The sequence below is a fragment of the Eleutherodactylus coqui genome, chromosome 12 (genome assembly GCF_035609145.1).
Source record: "Eleutherodactylus coqui strain aEleCoq1 chromosome 12, aEleCoq1.hap1, whole genome shotgun sequence".
Lineage (NCBI taxonomy): Eukaryota > Metazoa > Chordata > Amphibia > Anura > Eleutherodactylidae > Eleutherodactylus > Eleutherodactylus coqui.
Genome location: NC_089848.1, coordinates 94,234,023 through 94,245,461, shown reverse-complemented (window position 1 = coordinate 94,245,461; position 11,439 = coordinate 94,234,023). Strand labels below are relative to the sequence as shown.

At 45.8% G+C, this 11,439-nt stretch overlaps 1 protein-coding gene across 5 annotated transcripts in view; it reads right to left on the bottom strand.

Annotated features, from left to right (window-relative positions):
• Positions 1-1,277: 1,277 nt before the first annotated feature.
• AKAP9 (A-kinase anchoring protein 9) overlaps positions 1,278-11,439 on the bottom strand; it is a 232,763-nt gene continuing 222,601 nt past the window's right edge. For 4 of the 5 annotated variants that reach the window (XM_066585285.1, XM_066585287.1, XM_066585288.1 and 1 more), the window contains 8 exons: positions 9,979-10,087; positions 8,783-8,965; positions 6,839-7,030; positions 6,386-6,618; positions 6,231-6,310; positions 4,520-4,652; positions 2,721-2,842; positions 1,278-1,767 (listed from right to left, as the gene is read on the bottom strand). In XM_066585285.1, coding sequence (XP_066441382.1) covers positions 1,724-1,767; positions 2,721-2,842; positions 4,520-4,652; positions 6,231-6,310; positions 6,386-6,618; positions 6,839-7,030; positions 8,783-8,965; positions 9,979-10,087 — 1,096 coding nt within the window. In that variant the 3' untranslated portion in view covers positions 1,278-1,723. The remainder of the gene's footprint in view (positions 1,768-2,720; positions 2,843-4,519; positions 4,653-6,230; positions 6,311-6,385; positions 6,619-6,838; positions 7,031-8,782; positions 8,966-9,978; positions 10,088-11,439) is intronic. The other variant, XM_066585286.1, reaches the window with a different exon arrangement.

Sequence of the window (11,439 nt, the reverse complement as noted above, 5' to 3'; positions counted from 1 at the left end):
CGCGATGCTCTTGGGCATGAGCCCTAATTTTTCTTGTCTTTTTATGCAAAGCCCCCCTCCCTCATAAGTGACAATCAGAGAGCAAATAGAACCCGCCTTCTCTGTTCTGCACACCCGCTGAAAAAGGACAGCTATAAATCCAGTATTCCCGACTCCATTTCCAATGGTTGTAGCTCCTGTTCTGTAAGCGTTATCAACATGCTTCTAGTGTCCCTTTAAAGTCAACAATCTTGTCAATAGCTCTGAAAGAACCAAAGCGGCAGCCCTTACAATAAGCTCAGTTTGTCCAAAACTGTAATGTCCTTTTCCTGCAGCATGAACTGAACTCTAAGGCCTCATCTCCACAGGGGGAAAATCAGGCCTGCCGCGGATTCTTCATGCAGAATCCTGCAGCGGGTCCCTCCTTTCCCGCAGACATGAGGCCTAAAAAGAAGATTTACTTACCTGTCCGGACGCTGTGGATTTTCTTTTTTTTGGCCCGGCAGATGTGCTCGGCACACCGGAAGTGTGCCACACACATGCGCCACGCACTCTCCTTTTTTTTTTGAACTCATGCTCTCCCGCACTGGAGAGCAGGAATTCAGCTGCGGGTGTGTGGCGCATCTGGACGGCTTCGATGGGCTTCAATAGAAGCCTGCGGGAGACCCGCACTAAAATGGAGCATGCTGCGGGTGATTTCCCGCACAAGCAATCTGCATCTCAAGGGAAAATGACATCCGCAGGTATTTAACTACCTGTGGGTGTCCAATGCATCCCTATGGGCGCGCGGATCACCTGCTGCGGATCTGTCCCCGTGGACATGAAGCCTTAGAGATTCTGGATGTGTCTCTGGCAATTTATGAGGTCAGGCCCTGATGTTGAAGGAAGGTCTGGTTCACAAATCACCATTTCAATTTATCCCAAAGATGCTGGATGGGGTTGCGGTTAGGACTCTGCAGCCACTCCATGTCTTTATGGAGCTTGCAGTGTGCACAGGGCGCAGTCATGGTGGAAGGGGAGAGGGTCTTCAACAAACTGTTAGCACAAAGTAGACAACTGTGTAAAATGCTCACTGCATATTAACATTACCTTTCATCAGAAGTAAGAGGCCGAACCCTGAGAACGGTCCCAGACGATTATCAATCTTCACCACATTTTACAGTAGACCCCGTGTATTCTGGTAGGTAGCGGAGTGGTGGTAGGGCTTGTTCAGAAACCCCATCTCAGGCCTTGCCCTGCTTCTGCCTCCACTTAGCACCGTGATGAGACACAGAGTCACATCCAATTAACCGTCAATGTTCAAATTCTTAAAATGATGAAATTTATTTCAGTACTTTGACAAAATACCCATAAAATTCAAAACTTCTACAATTACAAAAATAGGTCTCTACATATGATATGTTCAATCCGCAATGCCGGTAGCAAATGTTTTCAGACACGACAGTCGTTTCTGCCTCCCGTTCCATAATACATAAAAGTTCCTTTCACCCCCTTGATAAATACGTATAAGTTAATCATTTAAATTAGAAATCCACATAATGTACAGGTCGATCGACGGCTGATTACAAAAAAAAAGAAAAATGAAACACAAAAAGCTGATATACAGAGTATGCCCACTGCCTGATGTGGGGTTCTTGTGTCCGATTGTTCGATGGGCGGATGTTGGTCCCACGAGAAGCACAATACGGGTAAACAGAAGCAGCGCACTGGTACAAAAGGAAATTCAAGTATCGCAAAAGGAGCATTATCTTCTTATACTGTAGTGTGTTGTGCTGTTTGAATTCGACCCTGCGGAGGACATAAGGTCACGGTTAGGAAATGCAGAAGAAGACCGAAGCACAACATTGCTATATTGGCCTTTTTGTACTCGATCCCATACGCCCCTGTTCTTGGTTTACTCATATAGGCACATTCATCAAGTTTAGCGCAGCGTTTGTATATTATTGTATTCTGGTAGGCTGGGGTAGTGGCCCACTTATGGTTGCAGCTACTTGTTATATACTTCTGGCGTAGGGATATATATAATTAGTCCTACATATTCATGAGCTGCAGGCTAGCTCCACCCACCCCACCTTCCAGCCAATGATTGACAGCTCTCACAGTAATAGACAGATAGCTCTCAATCATTGGCTGGAGTGGGTGGAGCTAGCCCGCAGCTGATGAATATCCAGGACTACTTTATGGCTTTGCCGAATGCAGCATGTCTATTTATTTTTTCTTTCCGCTGCGGCCGCGCTCTCCTCTATGGGAACGCCGGCCGCAGCGGAAGAGCGAGCGGCCGGGCCGCTTGAAAGCCGCCACGGGGTTTTCCGCAGCGGTTCTCCCGGCGGAAATCTTGCGGTTTTTGCTGCGGCCAAACCGTGGGATTTCCGGCGGGTATCTGCCCCGTGTGACCCCATTAAGTAGTCCTCTATGCATTTGCTGCTACTGATAAAAGGCAAGTTTCTCAAAAACTACTGCTCGGATACATATAACAAACATACCCCTGTAATCAGTGTGGCAGGCACTACCTTGTACTGCCCTAAGGGAGGGGTGCCACAAGATGGTGACAGAGTTCCTTTAAGCCACTGCGCAGCCATTCAAGTCACTTCCAGGAGGCGACACGTCACACCTCCTTGGGATCTGTACTTCTACGTGCCCTAGTAATTGTGCTCCCGCAGCAAATAAGACAATGGCCACCGCTAGCTCAGTATTACTCAGCATGCATTAGCAGGGTTCCGGGGCGAGCTCTATAATATTACCTGATGGCACACTTCCTAATCGTTTCTGTAAGGCCTCAAGCCGCGCTAAATAATCTGAGAGCGCTCGGTCAGGGTCGTAATTCTGGAGATGGGAGCAGGGACTCAGATCAGAAGATGCATACCTGAGGAATAAGAAATAATTGTCACATCGTCTGGAAATGGAAGAGGACTGATCACGTGTAACACTGGTGATTGCTACAGACACTTAAAGCGACCTTCCTGTCTCAGACGGACCAAGATGGTCACACCAATTCTCTGTCTACCTTGTAGTCTACTGACACATTACCAATGCACGGTGTGCAAGACGCTACATGCTGCTCTGATTGGCCGATGCTGCTCACATGAGCACCGCTGACCAATCAAAGCAGTGTGTAAAGTCTCAGGCTGTATTCACACAGGAGATTTTTCTGCACAAGTTCTGTCCGATTCCAAGGAGGAGAGAACTTACACGGAGAAGAACCCATTCATTTGAGTGGGTTAATTCACACAAGTGATTTTCCTCTAGGACCGATAGTCCGAGTTAGACAAATTGCCGCATGTCCTATTTTGGGTTCTTCTCTTCTCGTTCTCGTTCATGAATTGCCCATTACGTTCTATGGGAGCGTGAAAAAAAACGGATCGCACTTGCAAGCCGTGTGATTTGCATGTAAGTGTGATGTGTTTTTAAAGCAGGTTACTTTGGGAGGGACATTAAAAAAGAACCCGTAAGTGCGGAGCAGAGAAAAACACATGGAAATCGCATGGAAACGGACAGTTTTTCACTGACCAAAGTAGCACTTGCCCATGTGAATACGGCCTAAGACTACAATGCAGCAGTGCCTAGTGTGCATCAGGTGGGCAGAGAAGCAGTGCGGCCATCCTGGTTTGGCTAGACCAGAGGGTTACTTTAATCTTGTATAGTGGGACAAATATATATATATATATATATATATTTATATTTATTACACACACACACATACATACATACACATATAAGCGTTCATACACACACACACACACACACAATTACAGACACGTTCCCACAACATGTACAATTACATAGTTACAAACATATTCCCTATATACGTATACACTCCAACATGTATACTGCTCATATCCACGCACTGCCATACGCACACATACATACATGCTCAAATACACTGCCCCGCACACTCACATACACTCCTATGCTCCCATTCACACATGCTCACATGCAAACACACACTATCACATATGAGCAATGACCTAAAGACACATACCCTCCTTATACACACATACACAAATACATTGCTCATATCCATTCACAAGGCCCCATACACACTCAAACATGCACAAGTACACTGCGCATATATATTCACAATCTCTGATACACGCACATTCACAGCTCCCATGTATACACCTGTCCTCATACACTCATACTTCTCTCTCAAGCAAATCCACAATACGCCATTTGTGTTCATACACACACACTGCCTCACGTCCATGCATGTGTATTACATCTTTTGTGGTCAGCTTAGAGGAAGTCCCATCATAACGTCCCCAATCTAAGCCTGCAGAATTAATCCGCTTTTTCCTAAGTCGGGCCTGTGCTGGAGGAAAATTCTTCTCCAGACGTCACATAATCCCACAAAACTTTTGTTTATTGCCTAAAGTTCCAGTATATATGTATAAGCTGTAATAAAGAGTATGCATGTATATTCCAATACAGAGAGGCAGCGCCGCCGCTGGTGGGGACTCATCTCCTGGGGAAACAAAGGACCCATCCAAGTATACAATTCTATACCTGTATGGTCATATAGGATCGAGATGAATTACGATACCTGTGTTGGAAATTCACAGTGGACTGTGGAGAATCAAAGCCAGAGCGGGAGCGACACGATGAAAGCCTCTGGTCCCCGTACAGGTCATTGCTGCCGGCCGTATGATACGGAGAATCTGTTCTCGTTTCATTCCCTGCAATAGTCAACATTACTGGCACTTTAGCATAAAGCAATGTAATTCTGCTCCCAAACACCGATTCCTGGAGCAATACACATTTATGAGTGTCTACAGAGGAGGGAAGGCTGCAGGGAAAATGAGGTCTAGGTTACTGGATCCCGCTGACTCAGTACAGGTCGCCGGTATTGTGCTAGCTCATAACTCTTAGGGTGGACACTCACTAGCGATATTTTCTTTCTTGCGCTGCGAGAGCACGAGAAAACTCTCGCCTCGCAGCGCAAGAAAGACGCCGGTATAGAACCGGCATATCGCTAGTGGTTTCAATGGGGCCAGCGACAGCAGCGCTAGCCCCATTGAAAACATAGGGAGAATGCCTTATATCTTAGCTATTCATGAATGAATAACTAAGGGCAGTGTGTCATTGGCTGAGCGCTCAGCCAATAGCTAAGCAGTATCTGCTATTGGCTGAGCCCTCAGCCAATCTGCACAGCCCTTTCAGGAGGTGGGGATTTTTAAATCCTCGACTGGTGAAAGAGCTTAATAGCAGTGCAGGGGAGCCACCAGGAGGACGCGTCTGAACACCAAAGAGGTGAGTTAAAGGGGTTGTCTCGCGAAAGCAAGTGGGTCTATACACTTCTGTATGGCCATATTAATGCACTTTGTAATATACATCGTGCATTAAATATGAGCCATACAGAAGTTATTCACTTACCTGCTCCGTTGCTGGCGTCCCCGTTGCCATGGTTCCGTCTAACTTCGGTGTCTTCTTGCTTTTTTAGACGCGCTTGCGCAGATGCATCTTCTCCCTTCGGCTGGTCTTGGAAGCATCGGCGTTTTGGCTCCGCCCCCTTGTGCGCATCATCACGTAGCTCCGCCTCATGACGTGTGCCGGTTCCAGCCTCCTGATTGGCTGGAATCGGCACATGACGGGGGCGGAGCTACGTGATGACGCGAAAAGGGGGCGGAGCCAAAACGCCGATGCTTCCAAGACCAGCCGAAGGGAGAAGATGCATCTGCGCAAGCGCGTCTAAAAAAGCAAGAAGACACCGAAGTTAGACGGAACCATGGCAACGGGGACGCCAGCAACGGAGCAGGTAAGTGAATAACTTCTGTATGGCTCATATTTAATGCACGATGTATATTACAAAGTGCATTAATATGGCCATACAGAAGTGTATGACCCCACTTGCTGCCGCGAGACAACCCCTTTAATATATATATATATTTTTTTTTACACACTTTTTGCTGATTATTGGGGAAGGGCTTATATTTCAAGCCCTTCCCCGATAATCTTACTGCGGGGCTTGGCAGGAACCATTGCTTTCAATGGGATCGGCAGCAGTGTCTGCGCTGCGAGACTTTAACTTTACTCTCGCAGCGCAGTGGAGAAAAAAACGCCAGTGGGTGTCCACTCTCATAGGGCTGATGTCCATCCGAATTCCTTCTTTATAGCATTGATACGGATGGCGATGCAGGGCTGACCTTCTCCACCTTCTCCACATAGCAGCTGCTTCTATGGTACGACTCCCTTGCAGATGTGTTTTGCAATGCCAAACTACTTTGGTAATGCCAGGTTAGGTGCCAAAGTCTTACCTATACTTTGCTCCAGTCCATTGCGATTAGCGATGCCGGGACTAACAGCTCGCTGCCAGCGTCTCACCAGAAACTTCATCCTAAATGAAACACAATAAGGTCCAGGATGTAAAAAAATATGCATTTCCTCCGTAACCACATAATAAGTGCATTACCTGAATATCGCTATCGCCACACGGGCAGCGGAGCGGAAGCGAGTAAAGGCCCTTGAGTGCTTCGTAATAACTTCCAGGTCAGTGTAGGACGGCTGGCCACCCATCCTGGCAATGAGCACCAGCGTGGCTTCCTCACACTCCTGGAATCCCCCCAGTAACAGCAGGAGATACTTCTTTTGGTACACTAGAGCTTTCCTGAAGCTTTCCGACCGCAGGTATTTTCCATATATCCTCTGCAATAAAGACCACATAGAATGACGTGCTGATATGTATTATCCATGGTAAATTCATAAGCCCAGCATGTTCACTTCAATGGGCGATCATAAAGCCATGGAAGGAAGAACAATGTAGGTTGTCATTTTTTCTGCCTTCCTCCAGCACAGATGTGCACCCCACTTACTTAGTCGCCTGCAGAAACCCACATCGGCATTAACCCGAATAGCCCCATCCTACCTTCAGAGTGGCGTGGTCCGTGTCCCGCCCAAAGTCTCTCTGAATGGTTTCGCTACTCAGCTCGGCCCTCACTTTGGAAAGTTCGGCCTCGGTCTGCTTGAGAGACTTGTGCAGGTTGAGTCGCTCCCTGTTCCAGGCCTCCCTCTCTTCTGTAAATGACTCGACATTCACACTACGGTCCCAGGAGGACTGCTGAGAGAACGTGGGACAGTCAGCTCTCGGCTCCACATCCGTACAGCACAGATGCCATGGAGGAATTATCCACACACAAGCTATGCTCACACAAAACCACCGAGATCTGCTTCTATGTTGATTAAAATACAACCATACAAATAGCAGATCTCCCGATATATATCGCCGCACAGTGACTGAATAAAAGGGACATACGGTTAAGTGATAAACAACACCACCTTAGGGTTAAAGCGAACCTGTTATGTCCTAGAAGCACCATAAACTAAGTTACCATGCTCAGAGGACAGAGAGCGTGGTGCCTAAGGATGTACTCTTTATACTTACCCGGCTCCCCGTTCCCCCGCTGACACTCCTGGAAGTCGGCAGTCAGTCTGCAAGTGTGACTCTTTTCTTCAGTCAGTGCACGCACACATTATTCTCTGTGAGAGTGCATGTGCAGTGACTGAAAAAGAGTCACCCTCCTGAACCGAAAGTAGACTTCCAGGAGTGACAGCGAGGGAACGGGGAGCTGGGTAAGTATAAGAAGTAGGCCTCTGGACGCCACGTTCCCAGTCCTATGAGCACCATAACTTTGCTTATGGTGCTTATCGGACTTGATAGGTTACCTATAATAAAATATCCTTAGTGGTCTAGAGATAGTAGAGAAGGAATTGTTAAAAACAACAACACAAAATACCCTGGTGGTATAAGGTGGAGAAGGGGTTATTGTAAACATAGCTGGTAATAAATAAATTATTGTCAGTTTCCTTGGTGGTCTGTGGCAGTGGAGGGGATAATGCCCCATTCCTTTGTGGTCTAGGTTTGCGAAATGGTTTAAATGCTAGCTAAGTCTAGGGTTTTTGGAACATTAATGACCACTTTCCTGGTGGTCTATGGTAATGGAAGAGATAACTGTTGTACTTATGGTGGTCTAGGGTAATGTTAGAAGTAATTATTGTTTCCCTGGTGGTTTTGGGTAATGGAGAGATTAATTTTTGCTGGTGGTCTAGAGTAATGGAGGAAATTGTTTCCCTGGTGGTCTAGGATAATAGAGGAGTTAATTCTTGTTTTCCTGGTGGTCCAGAGTAATTCAGAAATCAATTATTTTTTTATATCTGGTGGTCTAGGGTAATGAAGGGGTTAATACTTGGTGTCCAGTAGTTTACCACCTAAGACTCCAATCCCATATATATGATCCCATAAAAAAAAGCGGTGTCGAAATGCATGTCGGGGCACACATGTCATTGAGGTTGGTAGTCTGTATAGGCTATGCGCAGTTTACATTGACCTTGTGCATTTACTGTACTGGTCTTATACATGTGTCTGTGGTATATGTATAGTGGGATACATTGATATGTACTGTTAGGTGATTACACCTCAGTATGGAGAGGTCGTCATGTACCCTCCTATGACACTGTTGCTTTTAGAATGGTTCATTAATAAAGATATATTTTATCCTTTATGTAGGGCTGCTCGCAAGACTCCAGTAATGTCTCCTGTGTCCCATCGCCCTGACAGTAGTCAATGGCCTCCAGCTTCCCGTTTGCTGATCACAGGGATCAGGGCAGGCAGGGACAACGAGGACTGTGCAGCCACTCTCTATATGAAAGGGTGAGGAACACTTGGCAGTCTGCGTGGCTGCACCCATTGTGTACTAATCAGTAGGATCGCTCCCATAACAAGGCAATGGATATAGGCTGCTGTTTATGACAGCCTGTACCCTGCCTATACACAATATTACTTCTTCCCTGCCAGTCATTGGCTGGTACTCACATGGTCCCCAGAGCCTTCTCTTGCTCTGTGATGGGAGATCTCCCCCTCCAGTCGGAGTAAGGCATTCTGCAGATCGTTCTTCTCGTTGGTTAACCTGCTCACATAGCCGGTCAGCTCTGCGTTCTGCGTCAGCAGCTTCTCTGTGAGGGTGTTTGCGGAAAGGCCAGGTGGTAATACTAGATTCTGACGAGAGAATACGAGCGCATTCATGTAATTAACGAAGTGCACAATCAGGTATGCAAAGTTATACAAAATGTCATGCAAGGGAGGGCCAGGAGCAGGAAAAGAAAAGCACAGAACGGCAGATCCTTAAAGGGGCATGCAGTCCTATGTAAGCATCTAATCACTGTATAATAAAAAAAGTTGAAATGTCTAATTTGTTTTCAGCATATCTGCTTGCTGTCAGCGAATGTAATAATTCTTGCTTACATTAAAAAAACAGAAGATCCCTCCTGACTTTCAGCGGGCATGTGCCGTTCATGGCCGTTTCAGCTATCATAGCCTCGAATGGCTATACTTTTGCCCTTCTGCAGCAGGGGGAGAGGATGTAGTATTACATGGCAGCCATTCAAATGAATGGTTGACCATGTAATCTATTAACAGGCCAGGTCTGACAAAACAGAGTGATCAATTCTGGTTTACAAGGACCCCACGGCTACGATGTCCATATACTCTAGCAATACACAGGGTCACCATTAGATGATCTATATTTATGTATTATGGAATTTACTATATCTATAAGCTTGTGCTCAGACTTTAATGTTTTGTTTGGCATAGGCTAGGGCAGTATGTGTCAATATAACTTTTTTTTACTGCATAGGATTGTGTAGTCTGCTGAGGAATACAGAAATAAAACCGTATGGCGGTATATTTTTTCTCAGTGCATTGGTATATAGATAAAGTGCACTACACTGTTTCCATAACTCAGGGAGATATGGAAAAAGCATAGCGTGTGGTTTGTAGCTCTCCTTCACATCAGTGAAAGATATGGAAACTGTGCTGGACCGAAGCACTCCGCTTCAACAAGTGGTTGGAAACAGAGGGCTGGGTTTTCCCATCTCAGCCATAAGCAGAGATGGGAATACCCCTTTAAGAAGGTGGAGCCTGGAAAGTTACTTTAATTTCCTGTTCTAGTTTTCATGCAGGCTGTAATGCCAGTACTAGAGACGTATTATGGCGTGGTTGCACTCTCTTACCTGTCCCTGCAGCGACAACATGGACACGTGCTCCAGCTGAGACACAACCTCTTGAATGGCATTCCGTGACCAAGCAAAGTCGTTATCATCCGTAGCTTCAAACATCACCCTTTAATGGAAGAATGCAAGATAGACATGTACTAACCATTACGATGTGCTGCAACGATGGACAAGTGTTAAGTGCACGCTGCAGGACTAGAATATGAACCCAATCATGCTGCAGAATTAATAGGAATCCATTACAAAAACATCCCGTAGTTCCAGAATTTACACCCCAAAAAAAGTCACATTAAAACTGAAAAAAACTTTCCTGGAAATGTCACTTTTTTTATTGCAGAATTGGAGTTTATGTCTCATGTAAGTATATTTGGTGCAGAGCTCAGCTGCCTTAAGTCCATTTTTAACCCCTTAGTAAAAAGAAAATTTTTGTAAGAACTTACCGTAAAATCTCTTTCTCGTCCTGTTCTTTGGGGAACACAGCAAGACCTTGGCAGAAGCTATACCCAAAGTCTTGCAGTGTCCCCCAATGATACAGACGAGAAATAACTAATTTTAGGCTTAAAAACCAGTAAATAGTTCCCCTTTTCGTGTTCCAGAGACTTCAATGAAAGTAGCAGCTACTAGGTTGTTTCACAGTCCTATAAACGGACAAAATTCTAAAAACCTTAAGGCTGGGTTCACACATGGCGGATTTGCCGCGGATTGCCGTTGCATATCCGCACTGCGGCAAAACCGCTGCGTTTGCAGTGCAATGCAGCACAAATGAGATTTGCCAAAAAGCTGTTCTCACGGGACGGATTTTTTCCGCACAGCCGCAGTGCGGAAATGCAACTGCGTCGTGGTTTTAAAAGATGCAGCATGTTCATTCTTTGGTCTTTTCCGCAGCGCTTTTTTGTCCATAGACCTCTGTGGACGCAGCCAAAACCGCACCAAATACGTGACAAAAGTTGAAAAGCGCTGCGGAAAAAACCGCTTGCACGAAAATCCGCAGCAAAATCTGCAAGCCCAAAGTAACCTTTGAAGTGGTTTTGCTGCAGAAGCAGTTCTTCTGCGGCAGAACCGCAACAGAAAAAACGCGGCAAATCTGCCCTGTGTGAACCCAGCCTAAAGTAAATACTTTCCTCCAAAAGGAGCTGCACAGAAAAAGGAGTATAGACCTGTCCTACTGAAAGTAATTGGACACTTGGGCAAATATCAAAAGTAGTTTAGGGTGAGCACAAAAACAGTCCTTGATTTCTAACAGATATAGAATGGAATTCCAGGACTGTTTTGATCTCACCCTGAACTTATTTCCATATGTTAGTACTTAGTGGGGCTTCTTTGGCCTTAATCACATCAGATAATCTCGGTGGCATACTTTCTATTAAAGGGGTTGTCCCGCGCCGAAACGGGTTTTTTTTTTTTTCAATAGCCCCCGCGTTCGGCGCGAGACAAACCCGATGCATGTGTTGAAAAAAAAAA